The sequence below is a fragment of the Nelumbo nucifera genome, chromosome 5 (assembly GCF_055504915.1).
Source record: "Nelumbo nucifera cultivar China Antique chromosome 5, China Antique-T2T, whole genome shotgun sequence".
Lineage (NCBI taxonomy): Eukaryota > Viridiplantae > Streptophyta > Magnoliopsida > Proteales > Nelumbonaceae > Nelumbo > Nelumbo nucifera.
Window position 1 is genome coordinate 43,457,907 of NC_142653.1, and position 27,811 is coordinate 43,485,717.

General features: G+C 34.6%; 2 protein-coding genes across 3 annotated transcripts; both read left to right on the forward strand.

Moving 5' to 3' along the window:
• The first annotated feature begins 4,546 nt into the window (after positions 1 to 4,546).
• On the forward strand, positions 4,547 to 14,640 carry LOC148791493 (putative disease resistance protein At1g63360). Its single transcript, XM_088888921.1, has 4 exons — positions 4,547 to 5,146; positions 5,266 to 5,525; positions 12,996 to 13,242; positions 13,741 to 14,640. Exons 1-2 carry the CDS (start codon positions 4,673 to 4,675, stop codon positions 5,467 to 5,469), a joined length of 678 nt encoding a protein of 225 aa, XP_088745047.1. The 5' UTR covers positions 4,547 to 4,672; the 3' UTR covers positions 5,470 to 5,525; positions 12,996 to 13,242; positions 13,741 to 14,640.
• Positions 14,641 to 18,770: 4,130 nt separating this feature from the next.
• On the forward strand, positions 18,771 to 26,513 carry LOC104608467 (uncharacterized). Of its 2 annotated transcripts, none has more exons than XM_010274472.3 (8): positions 18,771 to 18,952; positions 19,089 to 19,175; positions 21,593 to 21,928; positions 22,048 to 22,266; positions 22,358 to 22,450; positions 22,525 to 22,638; positions 22,734 to 23,081; positions 26,260 to 26,513. In XM_010274472.3, exons 3-8 carry the CDS (start codon positions 21,593 to 21,595, stop codon positions 26,395 to 26,397), a joined length of 1,248 nt encoding a protein of 415 aa, XP_010272774.1. In that variant the 5' UTR covers positions 18,771 to 18,952; positions 19,089 to 19,175; the 3' UTR covers positions 26,398 to 26,513. The 2 variants fall into 2 exon arrangements, with proteins under 2 accessions (XP_010272774.1, XP_010272775.1); XM_010274473.3 differs by having other exon boundaries at positions 18,799 to 18,947.
• The last annotated feature ends 1,298 nt before the right edge of the window (positions 26,514 to 27,811 follow it).

Genomic DNA, 27,811 nt, shown 5'->3' on the forward strand with positions numbered 1-27,811 from the left:
CTTATCATTAGTATTCTCTTGGGTCTCGCTTCTGGCCATCCCCTTCGAGCGGTGATTCTCACCATAGCTCGGGGAAACTCAAAGCTCTCTCCCCGACAACGGGAAGAGGTTCTTAACAATTGGTTTCTACCCAAACAGCCCATTTGATCGACTTGCCCCTCTCATGGGATTTTTTTCTGGACCAACACCAGATGCAAGAGCAGAGTATGGTAGTGTCCAAAGCAGCTGACTTGTAGTTAGAAGTTCTCTGAAAGTATCATGGACACAGAAGTTGTTTACCAATGTCGTATTGCATTACCAATGTCATCCACAACCTTTCCTAAATACTGACATTTCAAGCTAGACAGATGTAGAATGCTTTGAGAAACTGAGAGCCTCATGAAAGATTTTGGACAAGGTAGTTGCAAGGTTCTTAGAAGCTGAATTCATTGACCCTGATTCAGCTCTACGACGCTTTTGAGATGTAAATCCCTTTACAAGTGTTGCATAGAAAGAATGGAGAGAAAAAGCAAGCTTATTGAGATTTTCCAAAACAAGAACATCGGGACTTTTCTTTTTAACATCTTGGGTAGTAGAAGTATGTTGTAAATTTGCAGAACCTTTTGAATCAATTTGTGAAGCCTCATAACTATCGACCCATCCGTTTAGCCCACAACCATGTCGATCCAAGACGATGTAAACCCTCACTAGAGTAGACCACTGATAGAAACTCCTGCTCTCCGCTCCAGTGGGATTGAGAAGCATTCCTTACTGAGACGGGATTCATGTATCTTACTGTTGGAAATTAAAAGGTTTGCATCATCATCACTCTCCCTTAATACATCCGCATTGCAAAGCCTAATTCAAATACCATGGTAGTGGTCAACTTCCATAAAAAATTAGAAAGTAAGACAATTCCTTCAAGACTAGAAAGACATCTCAATACCTTTGTTTGTGTTGTAGCTTCCAACTCAGCGAGCTGACTCCCTCCAACTGAAGTTAATAATTCATTTGTTAGTTTCAGATGTTCTCTCAAGAATGAACATACTAACCGAGCCAAAGCAGTAGAATGCTGGGGTGAGAAGTTTTTAGAAGCAATAGATATATTCTGACCAACTGATGTAGAGAGAGGCATTAAGGGAAGAGTGAACAACTGTAGGACAGCCTCAGCTCCTTTCTTCTCAATAAGGGAGCATTCTTTTTTTGAATTTGGAGAGGGGAGAAAGTTGGTCAATGGGATTTTAGTTCCCATTGACCAAAAATCCTAAGTTCTTTTTTCAACTTTATGTGGGGATTAAGTGAGTAAATAATTTTCCCACATAGGGAAAAAGTTGTCAACACTTGAATGGGACAAAAATGCCCCTTTTAATAATGGATTTCTATGGCTAAAATGGTCATTATCTTATTTACCTTGAGAAATAAAAGAATATAGGCAAATGCACCTACCTGGATAAGTGTTTCCTAGGAAAAATTTATCCATACAATTGCATTTATCCAGATAAATAACTTACCGAAAAATGAACGGGGGCTAAACATACTACATGTGTTAGCATTCTAAAATATTATTTCTAGAATACAGAAAACATTGCTAACACATTCAGGAAGAAATAATTGGATATTAACAAATGGACCCTCAGAAGACAGTTCCACCATCTGTCCAGGAGCGGAGTATGGTAGTGTCCAAAGCAATTGTCTTGTAGCCTCAAATGTGGAGAAGGTCACCGCTTCAATCTAGTCATTGATTCCAAAACAGTGACTCTGTGACTGGATATTCAAAGTTGCAATGTGTGTGATTGAAAGACAGACCCATTTGTCAACAGAATTTGTAAAGCTGCCGAGTTACAATGTGTGACTGTAGAGTACAGAGTTGCAATGTGTATGTGGAGAAGGTCACCGCTAATTCAGTCATTGGAGAAGTCAAATGGCGTTTTAAGCAAATACAGGAGGTGTTTTTCGGTAAGACAGGGGAAACTTTAATGGTCATGGGCAGTGTAATCATTAACAGCTTTTGTCCAATAAAGGGAAAAGGCAAAATAAAATCTAAAGATGAACTCTACACCATAGAAGCCCCTGGAACGGAGAAGGTGAACAAGGGATGGTCTGAGAATATATATAATAAATCTTAAAAAACGTCAGAGCTCCTTGGAGAAATTGGGATTAAAAAGCTTTTTCAAAAAGATGCCAAAAAGGGTATTTTATTTTATTTTTTAAAATATATCAGTTAGGTAACGCCACATGTGAATTGAATTGATGAGTGTGACTGAAAGTTAACAGGAAAGTTAACGGTAAGGGAGATTTTAGACAATTGTTAAAAAACTTAAGGATGGTTTAAGATAATATATAAACAGTAGGGGCATAGTTAGTCAATTTCCTAAACCATAAAGGTACTGTAAGAAATTTTCCCTTTAAAAAAAAAGAAAACCAAAACCAACATGTAGATAAATCCTAAACTTTATAAGGCTAGTTAGAAATAAAAAATTACAAGAAATACTTTTGTATATATATAGGGTATCATGACCTGGTGGGGCAGGTTAGTCAAAACACGAACCCGACTATGATAAAAGATTCAAAACCCTAACCATTGAAATCCCTACTCATGTTACGTGATGTTTGGCATTGATGATGATTCTTTCTCATTGAAATCCCTACCTGAAACATGCATGAGTTTCCTTAGTCAATTTTGTAATGGTCATAGCCATTTCATCAAGTTGTTAATCAATTGTAGTAGCCCCTTCCATCATGATGGTCATAAAATAGAATATCCCAATGATTCAAAAAGGGCTTGGTTTTGAAACCCTTCCTATGAAGGTGACATCACTAATGATAATTTTGGCCTTGATCCAGTATTGGAGTGTTCATCAGATGTGTAGGCCTCCTTTTGTAATAGAGCATTTGTCAAAACAACATGTCTTGAGATGCACTTTTCTCTCCCATGTTGATTTTAAGTATAGCTAGTATAATGAATGGTTATTGTTAGGTAGACTTCCCATGATTTGCAAGTACTCCCAAATGGTTGAGCAATTTCAGCTTTAACCTTGCCTCAAGTTGTTGGGCCCTTATAGTTAGTGGTGATAGAGGTGGAGTTAAGGCCATCCATATCATTTTTCTTTTCTTTAGTAGTTGTAGAAGACCTTTTTGAAGCCATTGATTAATTGATAGTTTCAAAGTAAATATTAACTTGAGAGATGTGAGAGGAAAGAATCTCCCACTAGGCATGTTAGTGTATAAATTCAAATACAAGAAATTGGAGACTAATTCAAGTAAATTGATTTCTTCTATTTAAAGTAAAGAATACAAACTCTTTGTATTTGAAGTTTTTTATGAATGATATAACACCTCGGATTCTCTCTTGATGGAATATTTTTATAACTTGAAGATTTGCATTGGAGTTGATGTAGAGGGTCGGATGATGTGTGCTTTGTACTTCAGAAAATGATGATAATTGCTTCTTTTAATTGGTCTTTGAAAGCTTGATCAAAAGAAGACTTCTACACAACTCCAAGTATTGTGACTTTGCCCTTTGGAAGGTGGTGTGCACTTCTTCCTTCTCTAAAAGCTTATTCCTTCACTTAGTTTTTTTTTTAACCAAAAGTCTCTTCCCTCTTGATGAGAACCCCTATTTATTGATTTTTTGGTCTAATTTGTTCCCCCCTTGATTGAGGATTTGATTAATAATTCTTATCATTTTTAGAGAATAAAAGATTACTTCCATTCTTGGAGAGAATAATTTATCATCCATTATTCTATCTTCAATCATTATCTAATTCTCATCTATGGGAAGATGTGCCTTGATTGGCTAGAGATTTGATTAGCTCTAGTTACTTTTGATAAAGAAGTGGCTTGGCAATTTATCATTTATGGAAAGAATGATTTTCAATTAATTAATTAATCTACAATCATTGACTAGACTTCCATCTTTAGGACTTGAGATGGTCTCTAGTTGGATTATTTCCATAAACCAGCACTAAGACTTGTAATTCAAATTTGAATTCAAGTGTATAATATATACTACACATGTGGCACAGCCACACTTTTTAAAGTATTTTGGCATGCTAGACGCATAAAAAGCATGAAGTATAGAAATCCAACTTTGTGCTTTTCATGTTTTTCGTGTTTTTACTTTGTACTTTTTAAAAATAAAAAAACACGTCAAACAAATGTAAATCTTGTGAATTGGCATCATTGTCCTTTTTATTTTTATTTTATTTTATTGTTGTTGGTATTACTGTGGAGTAAGATCAGAGACTAGAATTCACCAACGATCTAAGGATATGCCATATGGGTTTGGAAAAGATTTCTGGCAAAGCAACAAATAAACTCTTTAGTCTTCATTAAGCCTCTTAGCTTGCTGGTTAAAGTTGAAGGTTGTGGGTACGCAACTTTAGTTGACTACTTTACCAAAATAAACAAAATAAAACTGTGATGTTCTCACAGTCCTTGCAGCCGTTCAATGGGAATATCTCCCCAAGAATAAAAAAAAAAATACAGTACGCAGATATTCTAAATATATATGAAGCATGATTGAGGCAAGACTAGCTTTTAATTTCTTACGTCTTTCCTTCCCAGTTCCCATCTCTCCTACTGCAATTAATTACATATCCATTCGCTTCAAGGCTCCTCCTGCATGCACACATTCGTCCTTGACAGCAAGCGACTAGCAAGAGTTACAGTTGGAGCTTAATTAATTTAAGACATGGAAATGGAAAAGATCATATTGGCATTGAAGGATCCAGGGATCAACACCATTGCGTTGTACGGGATGGAAGGGGAAGACAGGGCAGCCTCGACAAGAGAAGTTGCAAAACAAGTTAACAAAGACAAGCTATTTGATCGGGTTCTAATGGTGGTTGTGTCCCAAACTCCAGACATACTTAAGATCCAAGATGAGATTGGTGCCATTCTAGGACTACAATTAGCAGAGGAAAGTAGATACTTGAGAGCAGCTAAGCTGTCTGAAAGATTGAGAGAGGTGGACGGATTAATGCTTATAATCTTGAACGACCTTTGGGACGAAAATGTTTTCTCCGAGTTAGGAATTCCTCGCGCAAGAGAACGCAAAGGCTGCAAAATCCTGGTCACCACAAGAGACAAGGAGGTATGCAATTCTATGGGTCTTACGAATGATCAATCAATCAAAATCTTCAACATTGGTCAGGAGGACTCGGCGGTAGGTCATTTTGATAGTTACCAAAAGTTAACGTACACTATAGATTAATCGATCCGCAGAAGACTCGAGAAGTTTCATTTAAATTTTAATCTCCTTTCCCTTTCTTGTACTGCTTTCAGTTCTCGGAGACTCTAGAATTATTATTCCAACTGATACAACCTTTGAAAGAGTATGCATGGTGGAGATACGATAAATCAATCGAAGAGCTTCAGGAACTAAAGAAGCTGGAAGAAAAATGGAGATGGATGCTGAGCTCAAGATGTTGGAAACGTCTTCTACGTTTAATGAACACGAAAAACAGAAAATCAGTAAACGGAGCATAGCACAACGCTGGCGAACAGATTGAGAGAATGATTTATTTGTTGAAAGCGTTCGGCTAGTAAGTCACTTGGCCTAGCCCACCATTTCATCTTTAAATCTTTCTTTCTTTCTTTATTGTTTTCTTCCTTTCTTGTTCTCAGGGAGACCGGATCTGCTCCTCACACATGGCGCCTCACACTGACCTCCCGTACTTATGTGTTATTATTTATGGGAGATATTCTCAATGCATGGTGGGATGTGCCTGTAAAGTCGTTGTGCGACGTCATGTGTGAGGAACAGATCTTAATTCTTCTCGGGGCCACATGACATTTGAAAAATTAGGTGTACAAGTTGGGTGGGTACTCTACTCGAGTACTCGATTTGAAAATTTTATTGGGCAATGGACCAGGATTCTGGGCCGAATCCTTCATATTTTAATAAAATCTCAATCTAAACCCACCCAAATTGCACCTCTATAAGGAATGTGCATATAGAAACTTCCCAGAGAGTTTGGATCTGCATACGACATTATTGGCCACATTCATCCGGCCACACATTGAGAACATCTCTTGTACTTTATATAGCCGATATTCTTATTGAGAAGCTGGATGAATGTAGCCAATAATGTGTTGTGATCAAAAGATCCGAACTCCTTTTCTTATGTAATGTTTTGTATTTATTTTCATCATTGGTATGCCCATGAACCCATTTAACACCACTAATTTAAACATTTAAATAAGAATTTTATATATTTTACATATAAACATGTATGTATATAGGGTGTGTTTAGTAAATATATATTTTACATATTGGCATGCCCAACTCAGGTTGAGTCCGGCCACCTGAGTTGCACCTCTCTTGCAAACTATAAGATGTATTTAGTAACATATATGTGCAAACCAGAGAGTAGGCTTTACTAAATACTTGAAACCCTAGAAGGTAAGTAAAAGTCCCTTTCTCCAATTATAATTAAATATATTCATCGAATTTGCATCACCCTTGACCAAATCAAATTCAAATTTGAATTTAGACAAATGGATACCGTTTGTAGTGCTAGTTATTGCCTTAAAGGATCTGAACTGAATAAACGGTGCCTCACTGCCACTCGCTTCAAGAGCTCTCTTGCTCTTGGTAGTTGCATTAATGTCAGATGGCAATTGTGGCAATTCCGGTGTGCATAAATTGCTGAAGCCTACCCTAAAGTTTTTGACCTTTGTTGAAACCTTTTTTAAAGTTTGGAAATTGCAATCACCTTTCTTGTACTTTCTAACACAGTTGCAATTAAGGAGACCCCTTTGTTAGAATCCTCTAACATGAGGAATGAAAATGTCCAAAATACCCATGCAATTACTATTGAGGTCGGTTTCTACAGAAGAAAAACCATACAAACTTTATGAATAACAAAAAGAAATAATTTAAAGTTGCATCTTTACCTTTGAGCAATAGGCAATTTTGAAAAATAAATCAATTTCAAAAAAGATATTGGAAGGATTTGGGGAGCAATTCATATGGAGAGAAAATTTGGAATATAAACATTTTGGGAAAAAGTAACTAAATGGGTACTTTGGACATTTTTGTGCCTCTTTTTAGAGGATTCTAATAGAGGGGATCTACTTGCAACTATGTCAGAAAGTTGAGTGGAGGTGATTGCAATTACCAAACCTTAGGGGAAGCTGAATTGGAAACTTTAGGGGAGGTTTTGGCAATTTACCCTTGAAATATTGAATGTAATGAAAAAAAGAAATAAAAAAGCACCCTCACATGAGCAGCAACCCTGTTTGCAAAAGTAATATAATGTTTAAAGTTGCACGTTGGGCAAGGTAGGCTGGATTTAAGCTCAACCTAGGCCTAACCCTAAGAATTGAGCTTAAGGCCCAAGCCTAGACATAGCCTAAGGTCAAGTTGGATTTGTTAAACCTGAGTCTAGCCTACATTGAAATTTGATGCACTTAGATTCTATCTAGTTCCAAAAATCTAAGTCCAACCCATGTAAAATTGTCTATTGGATCAGTCTAGGCTTGGGTTGGGCCCGCCCAAGTTGCATCCTTAATTAGAGTGAGCATGGATCAATTCAGTTTAGTTCTAAGGCGGAATTTGAAAACTACCCAATAGGGGTTGGTCCTTGGTTTTTGGACCAAAACTTACCTTGTTTAGATCGATTCCATAGTCGGTCTCTACCTTGGTGATTCTAAGTTTAGTCCCAAGGTCCACATCGAACATATTCTTAATTTATCAAAAAAAATGGAACCTTTTCTTTAAAAATGTAAACATTCTATAAGATGAAGAATCAAATTAGATCACTCTATTTGTTGTTGAGGTAATATAGTACTACATTTTATCATTGACAATGTTTCTATATATATATGATTGATTAGAAATCATAATCATAAAATGTTTAAACTTAATTTTGAATAATAATAATAATAATAATAATAATAATATAAATATGAAGATTTTATTATATAATTATAACATCACAAGTTGATACATTTGACCTGAAATAATGAATTGATCTACTACTAAACATTAAAACAATTTTACTTTTGGGTTATTTTTGAAATTTATATTTTATTTATATCATCAATAAAAAGTTAAAAAATTCTTGTTTATTGTGTCTAACTTTTAATATGATCAATATAAAATATTAGAGATGTGTCTAAATTCTTTCTACAGAGTTTCTATCTTTTTCATATATATATATATTTTTATTTTATCTTTTTTAGTTTTTATCATTTAATCATGAAATCAATGGTACATATGATCCGAATGGTTGAACTGTTGACTCGCTAGGAAAACAATTTCATTTTTGGGTTGGTTTTAAAATTTATATTTTATTCCCAACATCAATAAAGAAATTATTATTTATCACACTTATTTTTATTTAATTTGATTAATATAAAATATTAGATAGGTGCTTAATAATGTTTTTGTGTTTTTATATTTTTCTATCTTTATTATTTATGGTATTAAGGATTGATACATTTGACTCAAAAGGTTGAATTGTTGACCCGCAACCATAAAATTTATTTTTATTTTTAGGCTAGCTTTAAATTTATATTTCATCCCAACATCAATATAAATAATTATTATTTATCAATCTTATATTTCTTTATTATGATTAATTTATACAAAACAATAGAGATGTACCCAACTTTTCTATATTTGTTATTTAATTATATTTTAAAATTTTTATTTAACTATAAAACATGGATTAACCCACTTGACCGGATGGTTGAATTGCTTACTCGCTACCATGGTGGAAAACAATTCCATTTTTGGGTAAATTTTAAACAAACATGTATTTTAATTATATCGGTAAAAGTATTGGATGTAGATCTAATTAGTATAATTTATTTGTTTTTATTTTGTAAAAAATAATATCTTAAATATAGTATTCAACAAAAGAATGTGAATTAATACCCTAAGATAAGAATTGATGAAAGGAAATTGAAAAAGGAGAAATGTAGTAGTTCAAATTACATTTTGTGCACTCACATTTAGAGAGGGACCAAATTCAAATGTAGGCGTATTCTAGTCAATAAAATGATTAAATGAATGTTAATAGGAGTTAAGACTTTAAATATGAGACTTAATGAGAAGGACTTGAATGATGACAAAAGTGGTTTTTCAAATTACATTTTTTTATAGTGACCAAATTCAAAAGTTGGGATAATTTAGTCAAACAAAAGTTTCACACCATTGTTCACACTTTTAATAATAGTCTAAATAAGCATTAAATGAAAAATGTAAAATGACATTTTTTCTATAACGTGTTTCCAATTATTGAATAAAAGAAATACTTTTGTGTCTTTTTATCAAATAAGCAATACTTAATGAAGATGTAAAATAACAATTTTCCCTTTTATTTGTTTTCTAATTCAAACTTTAGAAAAACATCATTTGTTGTCCAGTGAAAATTCCAGAAGTCAGGGGAACCTATTCACACTTTTATAGATAGTATAGATATAATAGAATTCATAATTGATAAATTTAATATTATTTATATACATTTATTATACATGCATAACTGAATTAATTCTTTAAAGCATTTTCCTTTTACAACCCTAATTCATTGATTACTTGTGATTCCAGTTCTTATAGGTTTTTAAATTATTAAAACCATTAATAATGTATTCTCTCTCAAAACAAAGAATATGACTTCCTTCTGGGATGAGATCAATAAGTTATGTGTGAAGAAATGAAAGTGAATTTGGTAAGAATCTAATACTCGCTGGCTAGTAGATCCTAAGCTTGCTGAATGGAATGTGGGCAAGGGTAATATTATAGAACGTTGGCAAGCTGAGTTAATTAACTTCGTAAATGAGGTATGTATCTTATCCCATCTTATTATTGTGCTACATAATGCATACATGTAGAATCTTTTAGTCTGAGATGAACACACTAATTTGAATCGAAAAGAATAACATAAGTCTTGGTTCTCTTATTGCTAAATGCAATTGCCACGAACCGACATTTATGATTAACTTGTTTCGATGAACTTCTTAGCTTCTTTTTTGCACCAATGAACAAGAATGACAAGAATTTTTATCTAGCAATCCTAGAATGGTTACCTTTTTAGAGTCTTTGATTTTAGGTTATACCATAGAAGGGTTGCTTGTCAATTTTTATAGATTTAAGGAGGAGGAATACTATCCACATTTGAACGAAGAAATTATTCCACCATCAAGGAGTCAGTCCTCAATATTATAACAACCAGAATTGTCTACTCTCTTCTCTCTCGTTAAAATTTAACCTTTCCATAATCCTTTCCATCATTATTTTCAATTTGAATTTGAATAGACATATTAGAGATTTTTAGGAGTAAAATAAGAGGTTAAAGCCTTATCCTAATTAGATTTATTAGTTGAAATTAGTTTCATATTTTAAATACTTGTCCACTTTTTGTGGATCATAACAAATGAGCATACACAAAGGCTTAACAAGTAAGGCTATAATCTTACACTTGGCCCTAGTAATGGTCATTGAGAAAAGATATGAGGGTATATTTTGATCAAACCTTGTGGTCGATTGGGAACACTTAAGTAATTACTAGTATAAACTTATGCCATAGTAGTCCCTTCTAATATTGATGTTTCTAACCATGTATTATAATGTTATACATTGTAAATTTCTAATCCTCAACGTTATAGATTAGCTATAATAGGTCCCAATTTTGTTCTTATATAACCAAAATGGTTTGTCCCTCACAATTAAATACTTCTTGGTCAATTATTTTCTTTGACCACTTCTTTTGTTATTCTTAGAAAATAACATAGTGGCATAATTGAAACATAACAAATAAATTGCTTTATTGATAGAATTGAGTATTAAAGCAACCAGCCCAAGACAAAATTATTAAACCACGTTGGATATGTTGTGGCATTGTAACATTTTAAAAATTCATCTTTCCATTGTAGAGAAGGTTCTAAGGTTCTATTTAGAACTTTTCTACAACATAGCTCTTTTAGCAAGCAAAAATATATATCCTGGTGTAGACTTCTTGTTGTCAAGGCATCTAACAAGGTTTGAGTCCATGTAACCAAATGGCTCAAGATTATTCATTCTTTTGTACATGAGTATATAATTCTTTGTCACTTGTAAATATTTGAATGCCTTTTTTAGCTTCCCTCCATTGTTTGCTACTTTAATTACATTGAAATTTTCTTAACAACCCACCATGAAAGCAATGTCCAATCTCATAAAATCCTTGCATTCATCTAGATTTGAATAAATGATGCATAAGAAAACTTTTCATGTTGTCCTCTTCATAGCTTGATGAAGGATAATTATCAATCTTAAGCTCCTCCCCTTTATGAATAACTACTACTTTTGGTGTGCAATTTTCCATGTCAAACCTCTCTAACACTACAAGAAAATTGGCTTTAAGTGATAAACACATAGTAATATCTGTCACTGTAAATCATTTATAGCGACGTACTTAAGGTTCTATCACTATAAAAATAGTATTTAGTGATGGAAAATTAATGATGACTTTTTCGTTACTATAAATATTCTGTAGCTAGTAATAGGCAATTGAAGATCCATCATTAAATCATAATTTATAGTGATGGTCAATTGAATTTCCATTACAAAATTGCAAAATCTTGATATATTGTAATGGACCATTGATGTCTATCACAAAAAATTAACCTTTTGTGACGAACGACTGAATCATTGTCACAACATGTTGAGTCATATGACGGACAATTGAATTTCCATCACTTAATATTGAATTATAGCGATGGACAATTTGATGTCTATCACAAAATTGTAAAAGTTGATTTATAGTGACTAATAGTTAAATGTTCATCTAAAATCTTTATTTGTAGTGGCATCTATTTAGGTGTTTGTTATAAAATCTTGATCTTTACTAACAGGTAATAAGATACTACTAATATATGCCATTTGGGTAAATCTAATACCTTACAGATTCTTGTCTCTCAATCTTTATACCTAAAACATAGGATGCTTCTGTATCTTTCATGTCAACCTGTTGTGCAAGAAATTCTTTAGTTTGTTTTAATAAGATCAAATGTCTACCGGCTATCAATGCATCAACTACATATAATAACTAACAAGAACATAAAATTATTTTTATGAAGCTTGATGTATATACATTGATCAATAATATTTCTTTTATAACCAAATGATGTGATTACATTATGAAACTTATTTATAGTTATATACAACTCATATTTATTATTATTAATATATATATATATATATATTTAATTTTGTATGATTTATTTAAATTTCCACATATCCATGTGTATCCAAAGTGTATTTTAATATGTATAATGGGCTTAGGATAATAGAATCATTTTATGGCTCATCAACCCAATAGAATCATTATTTGGCTCTCATACAACCAGAGAGAAAATCTAGGCCATCAGAAAAATACACTGAAAACGTGTTAGCCAAATCTGAATCTGACTCTTGAATGGTTGAGTGAACCAACATTGCATTATGAACCTTTAGCACTTCACTTTCCTTAGTTTTAAACCAGTTTCGGACTTGGTCCTCTTACAAATCCACAAAGAAGACCCCAAGGAAATTGCCAAAGCTTATGAAATGCTCTCCACAATCATCTAGAGCAGAAGACGAAGGAAGAGGACAAACTACCATTGCAGTTTGGTCCTCTTGATCATCCAATATCCCAAGTCGAGAAGAGGGCTGAAGAGAGGAGAAAGAGTTAGGAGTGCTCACACTTGTAGTGGCTACCTCCACTTCTAGGCCCACCTGATCTTGGGCACCCGTGAAAAAATGAATTTTTCCTAGCTTGTATGGGCCTATTTCACAACTCAGGGCCCTTGATCTCTTTGACCCTTCACTAAATAAGGCCCACAGGTATCAAGCCTTGGGACTATAATAAGGGAAACACAGGTTTGGGCTTGACAAAAGCAAGACTTCAATGTAGTAAGAGATTAGCTACAAAATCAAAGCTCATCGATTAATACACACCAGCCCCAGTATTTGGTTGTCAATTGCTTTTAGACACATTGCTATTAGTTTTTACCAAGGACTTTAACAATGATCCATGTACTTTCAGGTATGTCAGTTTGGAGGTAAAGAAGAGACTTAAGGAACGCGGAAAAGAACTCATGAAACAATGGGAAGTTGACCCTGAACTTCTCACTTTAATCATACCATCAAATGAAGCCTCAAAGAAGTCAGAAAGGTGGAGAATAGCAAAGCATTGGCAAAAACACCTTACAGATGTCTCTCAAAAGCTTGAGGAAGACCTTCATAACTCAGGCCATTTAGAGGTTGGGGAGAAATTTTATTTCATGAAAGAGGTAGATCACTTATTCCAGCCACCAATATTTGGTAGGAAGTAAATTGCGAAATCGCCTTGAATTTGAAGCTATATAAAAGCCATCTACATTTAATCCATTTGATAGACAAACATGCTATCTTACTTTTTATTTCTCAAAATCATTTTTCAACTAGCAACTCTCATCCTCTTGGGTTCTCTCATAAGATTACAAGGATTTTTAGTTTTACTTTTAATGCACTATATTAAATATGTTGTTTCCTCTGATTTCATTTCTTATCATTAACTTATATGCATATTTTCATCTTGTTTTCTAGAAGTATATATATATATATATAGAGAGAGAGAGAGAGAGAGAGAGAGAGAGGTAAAAACATGTACATATATGCATACCTACTAATTTTACGATAAAATTAATACTCAACTATCTATCTATTGTTGAATAATCTATTTTCTAAGAATAAATTAGTTTGTTTGCAAAAAGTCATTTATTTTTTCTTTTACTTTTTTATTTGCATAGGAGTTAAAAGAAGAAAGTGATGAGGAGGAGGATGAAGAAGACTCTGATGATGATTATGATTGTTGATGTTTGGTGTGGCTGCGAAATTCAACAGCCACAATAAATGACGTCGTTTGGTGTGGCTGCTGAGATTTCAACAACCACAATAAATGCTCTACCATTTCGGCTCCACCAAAATTGCCCATTTAATTCGACTCCTCAAATTCTGCCTCTCCATCTTTCCGCCAGAATTCTAGGGAGCATGTTCATTTTTTTTTCTTCTATAAAAGGGGTGCCTCCAGGGGGTAGTGTGTGCATGGAGTGAGAGCATTAGAAAGCTGAAGAGATTGGGAGAACTCCATCGCCATCTTCTGGCAAGATCTGCTCCTATTCTGTTTGGGATTGATTTTCTTCTTCATTGCTGCCATTAAGGGTTCTCTCACACCAGATCAAAGCAGTCGTCTATGTTTTCGAGTGCTTCAAGGTTTTGTTAAAGGCATTTCGGCACTAGTAAGGTGGTCAGTTTGTAGTTCTCTCATCAAGGACATTTATAAATAAGTTTTATTTCTTCTCCTGTGGATGTAGGTTTCTTTGATCGAACCACGTAAATCTAGTGCTATCTTTACCTTTCTTTTGCTCTTATTATTTGCTTTATAATTCACATATTTCTCAATTATTTTCTTATTTGCCATGCTAATTAATTGGTAATTCAGAGTTTAATCCTATCAATGAGATTATTGATGATGATGATGATAGTTAAGGAGGAGAAGAGAGATCAACAAGCGTCTTGAGGATAAAGAGGAATAAATGTAGACAAAGATTTAAGATATATTTCATGTTTATGTATTTTTTTTTATTTTAAAGGACTGAGCTTGAGAAAACGATACATTTTGTTTAATAATGTATCTACACAAATCAGAATGCTTTGAAGAAGGAATCAAACAAAATGGAGGCCCATGATATCTTTAGGTATTTCATGTTTATGCATTTCCTTAACAAAGTTCAAATGAAATCGTTAGGCTCAGTTTGGAAGGAGTATAAATGCAAATATGTTGAGTGCAAAACCTTGCATTTTGTATGCATTTGTACTGTACATATTTGTATTTGTACTCCTTCCAAACTGAGTACAAATAAAGATTTATAGAGTGCAAAACCTTGTATTTTGTATGTATTTACATTGTACATATTTGTATTTGTACTCCTTCCAAACTGAGCCTCAGGAGTTTCCCTTTCTCTGTAGTCTGTATGCGGGAGAGAGAGAATCCCGCCCAAGTGACTAAAACTGCCAAATCAACACTCCGAACACGACTCCCTCACATACTCATAAGAGCCACCAGAAAGAGCCCCGCATTTTTCCCCTCGATCGTTTGCCTCTCCCACCCCTTAACGAATGGCTTTGTTGGGTTTTTCAGAGGAAGGGGAGGTGGTGGTTCACACTTCGAAGGCAGGGTTACAGAGAGAGAGATTGTAGTTTGCGTAGGTGCTTGATTGGTGAGTTCGAGGGAGATCCCCCCAGTGTTGAAGATGTCAAATGCTGGGTCTCTGGTTTCGGGAACTTGGAGCCGGTATGATACTCATGAGTAGATGGGGGCATAGATTTATTTTTTATCAGCAACAAAGGGGAGCATAGACAGATAGCTTATTAATCGAATAAATTTTTCTTGTAGTGTAATCAAGCTATACTTCTATTTCAGATGTATACTTGGTCTTATATACCCCATCTTTTTTGTACGAGACTTTATTATCTGATTGTAATCCTTAGTAGGATAAAATGAATGATTGAGTTTTAGGGTACATTGTGCTGATTCTCTTTTCGAATAAAAATATAAAGTCGTTAGTAAAATCTTTATGGCTTTAATGTGTTCTTTGGAATGGAAAACAATCTTTACTAAAAGACAAGTGAGCTTAGTAAATTGCATAAAAATCAACTGCTTAAGAATAATTTACTATAATTAATCTTGACTTTCTCAAAATGGGGCATGATAGAAGCACTTGGGGCACAAGATCATTTGCAAAAGATCCATAAATTATCTTATGCCTCAAATACACCTTCATGCTCTTCCATGAAAACCTTTACCTTATTTTCATCATGAAACATGTAATTATTTTTAAGGCCTCCATTTCTATGATTGTAAGATGGTACATATAGAAACAAGGTGGCAATGACTAGTATTAATAATATAATAATTTGATGGAAGAAAACAAACTAAATGTGGTTCTCCTTCACTAGATAAATAACCTACATCTCTCTCTCATTTAACTTTGTTTCTTTTTTTTTTTTTTTTTCTTTTGGTATTACATATTACAAATTGCAAGGGGATTAAGGGGTGGGGAATATGATTGTCAATGGACTATGTTATATTCCAATCTTACCCAATCTAATATGCATCCATTTAAAAATGGTTAAAGTCCAACCTGACCCAAATCTATTGGAAAGATGGTTTGGTCCGATTCATTTTAATGCAAATGGATTGGATTGGATGGGGTCTAATCCAATTTGATCGAAATAACAGAAATCACATAAAAATATAAAAATATAACAACTTATAGAAAATATAAAATATTATAGAAAAATATTAAAAGTTAAAAAATTTAAAACTATAGAAAATTACTAAAATGCCCTTAACACTACCTATTTAAACAACCTAAAGTTTTTTTATTCAAATCAATTAGACTATGTTTGGTTTGAAGGAAAAGATAAGGAAAAGAAGGGAAAGACGGGGAAACCTATATAAGGTTTGTAAAGATTTCCCTACTTTTTCCTTCCTTTCCCTACATTTTCTTTCAAACCAAACATAACCTTAGAGAAAAGGCATTATTCATTTTCTTTAAACTACCAAACTAAAAACCAGCAACAGTGGTAAGTTTCCAATAGTTTGTATTAGAGCACATGTTTGATCATTTCTTTAAACTATTCTTTCTAAGAAGAGACAAATGAGTTATATAATGGTGCAAAAAATAAACAACAAAACATAAGAGGATGTGATGGGGTTGAACAAATAAGTTAATGTACTTATTCAATAGTGGCTTTGACACACTGCATTCTCATTCTAAAATTGTGGATAGTGGCTTTGACACAAGTGCTTCACTTATTCTTTTCATCATCAAGAAAATCAACTACATTGGTTATAGTTGTAGATGGTGATCAGAGATAGGGAAATAGGTTTCATGATTGAGATCTTAGAGTTTCATGGAGGTATGATTCTAAAAGAATATTAAGTATACTCTCATTTTAATTAATATTATTTTGAATATTAAATATTTAAATATGTCCATATTATAATTAGTTATAATTAAAATACTTATACATTAATTGCAGTAGCGATAGATAAATAAATAGGTGGAAAATATTTACATTTGATTGGTTGGTTTTTTAAAAAAGAAAAATAGTAGGTAAAGCAACCCCAATAAGAATTATATATTAATTAATTAAATGTTAAATATTAGTTTAATTAATTAATTAATAATATTTTCTATTATGTTATATTTTTTATTTTATTGATAATTATTAATTAATTAATTAACTAGTTTGTTCATTAGGGGTGAGTGTTCAGTTTAGGTATCATGACTAGGCCTACAACTTGAAAAAGTTGAGAAGGGTTGGATCAGGCTAATATTTAAGTTAATTTTTTTAGCATATTTAAGTTAAAGTTAAAAAGTATGAACCCAACCTAACTTGAAGCTTTCAAGTTGGATTAATGTTATGGTTGAGTGTTCCACAACTCATATTGGGTTTGGTTTACCTATACTTGACATAACCTAGCCTAACTTGCACTAGGGCTGTCAATGGGTCGAGTACAAACTCGATGGATAAAAAATCGATTAGGGTTGGTTTTGGGTCCTAATACATTACCCCGAGCCTGATTCAGTTATAGGTTTAAAAATTATCGAGCCTCATTCAGTTATAGGTCCTTAAAATTTATTATTGAGTTGATTTCAATTCTAACTAGACCCGACCCAGACCCAACCCATTGACAACCCTAATTTGCACCCCCTAATCATGATCTAGTAGGGCGTGCCAATAAAAAATTATTGAAAAATACTCATGCAAAAATTATTGAATAATAATGAAAAAACATAAAAAATTAATTAAAGATCTAAAAATTCTGAAAAACCTAAAACTTAATTAAAATATTAAAAATAATAAAAAATAAATTAATTATATTTTATTGCAAAAAAAACTGAATAACAATGAGTGGGGAACCCATCCCCGTAGGGATCAGGGATGGAGGACAAATTTTATCCCCGATGGGGATGGGGTTAATTTCAGTATCGAGGTCAAGAATAGAGAATATGATCCCACTACAACAAATTCAGCATATATCAACAGATTTCTTAGCAGTACAGCCAACACTAAGAAATCCGCCGCTATACATCTTTTTTTAAGTGGCGATTAATAAAAATCGCTGCTATAGAAACCAACGTTTTAAAAAATGACTCAGAAATGGAACCGTTTTGACCACCGATTTCCATGTTAACGACCTGACTGTCCGGTCCGAATGGACAACCTGTTTCTGACAAACAAATTAAAAAAAAATAAAAAGTAATTAAAAATAAAAAAACGGTCACAAACCGTTGAACGGGTTGACGATTCGATCGCTCGAGTCAACGATTTGTTGACTTTTTCAATGTTTTTGACCAAAAGTGGGTCTTAGGTAAAACAAAACCGGTTGCTTGGACAGTTCGAAAACCTTGGTAGGAACAATTAAGCATGGTTTTTAAAACCGTCCCGGAGACCGAACCAGCCAGGGGTCTGGTTATCAGGTCGAATGGTCTGACCGATTGAATCGAAAGATCGGCCCGTTCTAAAAAATAAAAAAATTTAAAAAATTAAAAAATTTTAAAAATAAAAAACAGCCAAAACCGTTCAAATGGTTCGAACTTCCACTCGAGTCAGCAGTTTGCTGACCAAAATCAACGATTTTTGAAGAAATTCTGGTTTTGGGGAAAACTGAAACCGGTCACCTGACCGGTTCCCCGTTTTTCTGGTCCGACCGTCCGGTCCGATTTTGAAACTATTGAAAACCCAAAACATTCACTCGCACATTGATAACCCAAAAAGAGAGAGTATTCTCTCCCGCGCAAACAAAACTCCCACAGTCCCACTTCCCTCGTCATCCCTCAGTCTGCACCAGTGAACCTCCCACTTCCATCCATCTCTCCTTAATCTCTTGCGTCTCCTTCCTTCGGCGTCTGAAAAGAAGCGATCGGACTGAACCAGAAATCTGGTGAGGTAAGTCACCGATTTCTTTGTCTTTTCCCCTTCTCCTTACATCTTCTCTTTTTTTTTTCATAGTTGAGTGCTCCTCATTCTCTTCTTCTTCTTCTTCTTCTTCTTCCATACTAACTTTTCTTTATTGTTCGAACAGGACATCTAGGTTTTCATAGTTCGAACAGGGCGTCTAGGTTTTCATCACAGTTTGAGTAGGGCATCTAGGTTTCATCGCCTGAATAGGGTAAGCAAAGAAAAGCATTATTTCTTTGCATAGCTATTATTTTCTTATGAATAAATCTTCTACTATGTTTGTTAGGGTTCCTATTTGATTTTTATGGAATTTTAATTCCAGTTTAGTTTTCTACCATAAAAATTTCAGTTTAGTGAAATAAATCTATCGATATGCTATTACTTCCAATGATAGACGAAGCGGTCCAGATAGGAGAGGATTTCAGTTTAGTTTTACTTCCAATAAAAATTTCAGATTTCAGTTTAGTTTTACTTCCATAAAAATTTGTTGATACCTCTACGTCTCTTCCTCTTACCAAACCTACTAAGTGCAAGATTTCAGATTTTTACACTAGTATTATTTATTATTTACTCTGCACTCTAGATCTGATACAGCAATTGGTTGAGATAGTTAATTTATTATTTACTCTGTTTTTTTTCAGAAATTAGACTATTCTGGAACTTCACCCTAATAATTTTAAAATTCAGTCCAAAGACAATACTTAACGGAATTTCTGTTTAAGCTAGCATGCTTCTGTGGTAGGTTTGATTCTTCTATACAAATCATTTAGAGATAATACTATTCAGAGAACCATATTTTTATGAGTAGTAAATCCATTGCCCAAATACCTCCATTCCAAGTTTGTGATGGAATAAATAAGGTGATGTCTAGAAAAGTGATGGTATATTAGAGACCATGTCTCTCACATGATTAATGCTCTCTCTACAATTGGTCAGATAAGAATTCCAGAAGTTTTGGTTGACACGTTCTCTTTTTGAAAAGTTCAAGATGCCTAATTGTGGAATGTGGATCATACAACATGATATATGCAAAGCAGATTTTATAAGGTTCAGGGTGCTCCAGAACCAAGGTCCATGAAACCAGAAGGAAGCCAGCAAATGGAGGAGTGCATATCCGTTTGGAGTAATACAGACATAGCTTACTTAGGGATAGAGTGACAATGTATTAACCATGAAATGGCTCCCCAAGATCTTGAAAGGTGGTTCAGCTGTTATCGAGTGCTAATTGGATAACCAAAGAAGCATTCCCCTCTAGCCAGCAGATATCTGTAATTCCATACAAGAAAATCCTTCGATAAGTAGATACATAAAAGTAATATGTATCCATTAGCAATGTTAGGTTTACTAAAGAGTCATAGGTTCAAATATCATAGAAAGTGGAGGTTGAGGAAGACTGCCAAACTATAGTTTGCTGGATGTGGAAACAAGATATGATTTCTTGAAGACAGTCACAGTCCTTAGGTACCTTATTGAATGACCCATTCAACTAGGTACCAAAAAGTGCAAATGGACAAGAAGACTCTCTATCAAGGGCAGGAGTGACAAGGAATCAGCTTGAATGGGGCCGTCCAGTGTCGAGTTGTAATCTGTATTTTTTTTTTCTTTTTTGATGTAATGAGAGCTATATGAGCTTGGATGCTGGTATTGTATTATCTTTGAACCACTTTGTGCAAGCTTTGGCCTGCTGCTTTGTTTTCTTACAGTAAGGCAGTTCTAAGGAGAGGTCATCAACCTTTTTGTTTAAGTATCAAAGGAATTTCTTTATCTGACAGAAAATGTGGGATGTACTTCTTCCTCCTTGATCAACTGACTGGGATAAAAAGCCATCTCCCAATACTGGTCACAGCTTCTAGGGTCTTGGGAGTGGTGTCCCAGATATGGACCTAACTCTGGCAGTTTTTGGCATGAAGTGGCCACTCTCAGACTTTAGTTCATGTTCTCACACTTACCAGCTGAAGATTTGACCATCATACTAAGGAACATCCCTTCCCAACTGTCTTAGATGACACAAATTTATTCATCCAACACTTGAATTTAAAACTGAATAGGCAGCTTTCGCTAGCAAGTTCCAATGACCTAGGCTGACAAACCTGAGATTATGGACTCTAAATCCAACACATGTTCTTTGGATGCATTGTTCTATATATTGCATGTATAAGTGACTAATCACACTATTGACTTGTTAGTATTTTAATGTGAAGAGTCCTTAGGCCCAATGCATGCAAAATCCTTTTTCATAACAGTTTTAGGCACTTTTGTAACGCTGTCTTGGGTCAGCTTATATGCTGATTTCTTTGTAACTTCTTGTTGTATATTAAAGCTTCTTAATTAATGAAAATTTTCAGAGTTATTGCACTCCTACCTGATATAAATACTTTTTGTTTCAATTGCTTTTGAAAATAAGAAAAAAAAAAGAATAGGAGGAAATGGGAAGAGATCATAGGCTTGAGTATGTGAGTTACAAGTTGGTTGATAGGAATTGTTTAAAATAGCATAGAAGTAAAAGAAATCTAGTAATTGTTTCTTACAGTAATGAATCATCTTTGTTGTTTACATGTTCTTTTTTATTGTTTATAAATATAATTAATCCATATGTGCTAACTATTTTAATCTTTGGTGTGATTACAGATGGACAGTGAGGATCACATAGATCCAGAACTCCCCAACAATGACCATACTGTAGAGGAGGTTGGAGGTTCATCCTCCCAAGCCCCTGGGCCCTCCCGTAGAAAAAGGGGGTCAGGGAAGCGTGGCAACACAGTGTTGCCACATGTCCTACAGAGGAAGAGAGATCAAGCTCCAACCGTGGAGCTTGATCATTATGATCGGCCTGTTGGGGAAGTGAGGCCAGAATTGATGTCGTATATAGGTATGTTAGTGAGGGATTGTTCTATAATCCCAATCTGCACCACCGATTGGAGGACAATAACTGATGCAAAAAACAGAATTTATGATGCTGTTAAAGTAAGATCCACATTGTTTTTGTTAGTTGATAAGCCTTGTACTTTTTTTTTTGATGAATTTGATTATTGCCTTGTATTAATTATTAATGCCTAAAATTTTTCTTCTTTCATCTTTGGTAGGAAAAATTTATTGTCCCAAATGAGATGGAGAAAACAGATATCCTTGCTGTAGCTGGAAAAATGCATCGATGCTTTCGATGTCATGTAAAGAAGAAATATTTTGACAAATATGCTCCTGATCATGAGAAAGCATTCTCGGAGGCACTTCAACATGAGAGAAATATTGATCGTGGTGATCTTCAACGCCTCTTTAACCATTGGGAAACGCCAGAGAGCAAGGTATAAATTGAAAATAATATTGGTAAGTCTTTTTAAGATATGGTAATTATATAATTTTTTGATTAATATCACTAAATTGTCTTTGTTATAGGCAAAGTGTGAAACGATGACTGAAGTGAGGTCACATAATACGGTCCCTCACCACATGGGCCGGAAATCCTATGCTGCTCACCTCCATGAAATGGTGAGAAAACTAATGCATTTATACCTTTGATTCTTTTGTTAGTTTATATATTGACTCTCAATGGTTTGTTGTAGACGGAAGAAAGAAGGCAAAAGAATATGCCCCCACCTAGGAGAGAGGACCTATTCAAGAAGGCCTATACAAATTCCCAGGGGGGGTTTTATGATCCTCGAGCGAGGGAACTTGCTGTAACTATTTTTTTTATTTTTATCCATTTAATTATTACTTGTATGGTTATGTGATGGTCCATTTTAAATAAATATATTATTTGAAATTGTTGTAGGCCAAGATGAAAGCATATGTGGATGAACAAGCAGAACAGGGCACCCAAGTTGAGCCCATTGGTGCCAATGATGCAGTGGCGGTGATTTTTGGTAAAGATCATCCATCGCGTGCTCGTTGCTTGGGCTTCGGGGTGAACCCAAAGCGTGCGTTCGGAACTAATGGGTCCAAAAGTGCCACCAGTAGTACATCCACTTCGTGTGATTCAGAGTTGCGGAAAGAAAACCAAATGCTTCGAGGAGAGGTGGGTGATCTTCAAGCAAAAGTAGCACGATTGGAGTCCGTGGTGGAGCAGTTAGCGCACCGTCAAGGATTGGGTGCTTTGTTTCCCACTCCTGCTTCAGTTCAGGTAAAATCTTGAAAATTGATCCCTCTACTATGGTTAAATAGTTGATAAGAGTGCACCTTGATGAGTATGGTAGGTGAAACTAATTCCTAAACTATAAAAACCCTAAACCTAGAAAACTTAGAAACTAATTCCTGAAACCCCAAACCTAGAAACTAATTCCTGAACTATAAAATCTCCATTCAACACCATACTATTGAATATTAAAACTTTGGTTGTTCATATCCAACAGCCTGGGCTGTCAACAGGGCTCTCCTTGCAATGACATGTTGGTTCACACAGCAATGAATCCAACACCTACACTATTACAAGGGGTCTCTGTAAATTATATATCATGTAGGGATATCCCAGGCTATCGAATTCAGACATTGGCTTTTAAACAGTCTACGTGAACTAACGAGTTCATGTAGGGAGAACCCTGTTGACAAATTGACAGCAGGCTGCTCCTTTTAAAAAAGAGCTTTTAAAAAGGAGGTATTGGTCCTTTTCAGGGTGGATGTTAAAATCACCTCACCTAAAAAGGTCTACACTTTTCTCCAACAAATCTCATTCTGATTCAACACTTGATTTTCAAGGTTGCAACAATATATAGCCATGCCTGCTTTAAGTTTCCAACAAAAACATGAAGAAGATGGCTCATCATCTTTCTCTGTCAATACTTTTTCAACTTCCCACCATATATTGAGAGAGATTATCCACAACTCGACAACCTTTTTAATGAAAATGACCACTAGATTGGAACGATATCAACATACATTGCATGCTTGTACAGGAGTCAGAACTCTATCACCCAATTAGATCCATGGAGAGCAATTTCAACCCAAACCCCAAATGTGTTTCATTTTCAACCTCCTTGGGACTAGAAAAATCATAATCTTCTAATTGAAAGAATGAGAAAGAATTCTATCTTGTTGATGTGGGAGTTAAAAATAATTAAGCAGATCTGCATAGGAGATTCTTGAGTAAGTCAACTTAGTTTTCTGATTACTATAAAACTCATGAGCCATGGAAAACAGATCAGTTAAGAACTGAAACATCTCGAAAGCATGGAAAAAGGAAGTCAAAGCGATTCTGGTGATAGTAACAACGATGAAATGATAGTTGCCTAAACCATGAAATAGGATTAGTATGTATACCCACAAAAAAGATTATGGAGATAAGGTTCTAGGAGTGTAATACAAGCTACATGTTGTTAAGAGAAGTGGTAGAACAGTGCAGCTTTGATCGTGAGGTGAGATCCAGTCCACACCATCTAGAAAATCATCACTAGCTATCTTACCTTGATGAACCCAAATTTGGGTTCTCTTGTGAATCAGAAAGGACCACGTAGCAGCTAAGTAGTAGAAATGTAGAATGAGTGAATGACCTATCATATCAGCAGAAATTGAACTACCACTACTGAACTGAACTGAACAAAAGACTCGCTCTTTCTGGTATACGTGTAGGTATTTCATCAGGCTTTAGTTTGCACCATGTGAACTACCAAGAGGGGTAGGTTGAGTACTTGAGTTGGAGCAATCTGTGAAACAACTTTTCTCTTTCCCATCACTTGGTTGAGGTATAACCCAAAGCCACTTGATTGAAAGAAAAAACAACTCTTTTACAACTATGCAGAAAAGTAGACAATAGCAAAGGCACTGATCTGGGTGCCCACATCACCTTGACCTCTTATCCTTCTCAACAATTTCATGTTTCAAACCAGAAAAGTTGACCTGATAGGACTAGGGATTCGTAAAATTAAGTACACTTGTAGTCTTAATTAGAATCAAATTAATATGGCTCAAAGTTGCTAGAGGATATAACAAGGTTGCTTACATTTTAGCTAAAAAGGCCCTTTCAAATCGATCTCTAGAATTTTATGATTGTTTGGGTGTTGGTCTGCATTATTATTGAGGTGGTGGCATTCTTATGAGAGAGAGAGAGAGAGAGAGGCTAAGGTTGCAGGTCAATAATCACTATGATCCACCGTCCCTGCAAAACTGTCGACGATCTCCACATGAATAAACAAATAAATTAATAAAAGCTTATGTTAAATGAAAGAATTCCAAAAAGATGAAACCCAGACAAATCTGTTATGTTCTATTCATATAAACAGAAGTCCAAAGTATAAGCTAGCTTTTATATGAATAGGGTAGGAATTTGCTAGTCTAGTCTGACCCGGGAATCTTTCATGTGACATTCCATTAGGGCTCCATGTCTTCCCCTCCCTCTGAAAGAAAAAAAAAAGAATTGAACTCATGTAGGTCTGCTTTATTATTGTTTAATAGTTTTCTTTTCTTTTTTTTCCTATACACTAGAAGGGTATCTTTTTTTTTTTTAATTTTCTGATGAAAAAAAAAAACAACTGTTGGCTTCCCTTTAGAAGGATGGATGCCCAGAAGAAAGAAGAATCTAGTTTAAGAGGTTTCTACCTTATAATTGTGGTTTACCTAACTCAGAAAGTCATGCCACAGGTCAAATTTCATGGTGTTTGCAACTCAAGTGCTATCTCATGAACTCCACAAAACTGAAAACCCTTGCTGTGACAATTCACAGTATACGTGTCCTGTTTTCTAACAATCAGATATGGAGGAGCTATATTTTAAAATGCAAAGTATACAAGCTGAATTTTGTAGGTTAGACCATGGAATGGTATGTCCCCAAAACAGAGATCAAGTACAGCTTTGAAACCATTTGAAAAGTGTAAAGGTCCCCAAAACATCTTGTATATGCAAAGCTTCAGTTTGCACTCTGTTTTCACAGAGATCAAGTACAACTTTGCAACTGTCGAGCGGGGTTAGTACAAATATCTCCTTTAGGCTCAGCTTATGTATCAGTAAACCAGCCACCCACTCCAGTCCAAAACAGGTTTTTTTGCTATCAACACCAACTTCCTGGCCCACTGTTCTTTCTTGAAGTTTACAGCCAAGCTATTGTTTGCTATTGTTTGCAATTAGCTTGAGTTTGTTTAATTATGGTGACTTGAACATCTAGAAGAACAAGCTATTGTTTGAATTTTAAAAATATATATTGTGTAGAGCCATGGATTGGAAAACAATCATACTTTGGGTGAAAATGATCTCCATACCTCTCATGATGCTCCGCCAGCAAACCCTGGAAGCCATCTCAACTTTATTTTTATTTTCATGCATTTATAATTTTTTGCGTGAAAATAATATTCTATTTTCATTATCTTTTACAGGAGATCCAACAACTTGGATTAGAAGCATCTGATGCACGTGAAACAAGTCAGGAGAGGGAAGGAGCATCTTATGCACATCAAACAAGTCGAGAGGAGAGGGGGAATGTGAAGGGGAAGAAGAAAGTTCCTTTTAGATGATGTATTTTTATTTTTGTTTTTTGGTTTTGAACATAAAACTATCAAATATTTTCTTGTAAAAAAGATTGTTGGGCTTAAAGATGATTGAAAATTTAATATTTAAGTTTATTTTTAAATTTTGCATTGTGTATTAATGTGTATTCAAATTACATGTTGATAAAAAGTCTTGTTTGGCTTACAAGTTGATAAAAGCCTTATTGGGCAAATTGCATAAATAGGTGATGGATGGTTAATAAACCATATAAAAAACTTTCGACGACGTTTAATTGTCACCAAAAGTAAAGATTCACAATTTAGACAAATGTCACCAAAAATAGGTTTTGGCGATGTTTGCTTACCGTCACCAAATATATCACTTTTGGTGATGTTTATAAACGTCGTTGGATATATCACTTTTGGTGATGTTTATGAACGTCGTCAAATGTATAGTTTTAGTGACGTACACAAATGTTGTGAAACCTCGTGGCTTTCGTCGTGAAAACATTTGATTCGCGACATTTGTCAAATGTCAATTGTTTTAGAAATGTCACAGAAAGTTTCCGCAACGCTAAAGATCGCGACGTTTGCACATGTCGTTGAAAACTTACCACGACATTTGGGTAGCTTTCGACAACGTTTAAGTAACGTCATCAAAACCCTGTTTTTTTGTAGTGTAATAAATATTTCTTACCTTCTTTTTTATCGAACATCCATAAGTACTTAACAATCACTTAATGTGTGGTCTCATGTCTTAAAAGATGTTCTCGTTGAATTCGGTTCAACGACATTGTTTCAGCAAAGCTGGTCTCCTAATTGCTTAAATCGAAATGGGTATGTAAAGAGAGCAAGAGAGTGGAGAGAATTGATGAATTCACCCTTACCCTCTTAGTCCCTTATATAGAACACTCTCTTAATCTAAATGAAATTTAGATTAAGACTTTATATTTAATTTGATAAGAACTCTCTTCTTAAGAAAATGGGTGTTGCATACCTAGATCTATGCCCATTTTCAAAAGTATGGGCGTTATGCCCATTTTTTCTAATGATTCATGTCCTAAGGTGTTGCATGGCCGCTTTGGGCCTGGATATTGTATGGTATGGGACCCACAAAGGTTTTACAAAAGTCCATAAGAGTTTGACCCCACTTCTAGTTGTAGTTAGGCCAAATTCATTACTAAAGGGCCAATTAACTTGGGCTCAGTTTGGGCCCAACATTTATATATAAATAATCATTGGATTCAACCACCCTATGAAGATCCAAGGATAATGGACTTATGTAAGATAAACCCCATCGGGTAATCAACCCTGTAATAGTCTCTTAAACCTAACTTCTCAGTCCATAATCATCAAAACACTATCTATAGGGAATGACCTTTTCCCTGACTGTGACATGCAATGTCACACTAGATTTCTACTCGAATGGATCTTGGGATTA

Bases quoted from the DNA above. Each gene is read 5' to 3' on its own strand.
- LOC148791493 (XM_088888921.1), top strand. From the start codon at position 4,673: ATGGAAATGGAAAAGATCATATTGGCATTGAAGGATCCAGGGATCAAC. The intron at 5,147-5,265 runs GTAGGTCATTTT...TACTGCTTTCAG, and splicing joins TTGGTCAGGAGGACTCGGCG to TTCTCGGAGACTCTAGAATT.
- LOC104608467 (XM_010274472.3), top strand. From the start codon at position 21,593: ATGGACAGTGAGGATCACATAGATCCAGAACTCCCCAACAATGACCAT. The intron at 21,929-22,047 runs GTAAGATCCACA...CATCTTTGGTAG, and splicing joins GAATTTATGATGCTGTTAAA to GAAAAATTTATTGTCCCAAA. The intron at 22,451-22,524 runs GTGAGAAAACTA...GGTTTGTTGTAG, and splicing joins CTGCTCACCTCCATGAAATG to ACGGAAGAAAGAAGGCAAAA.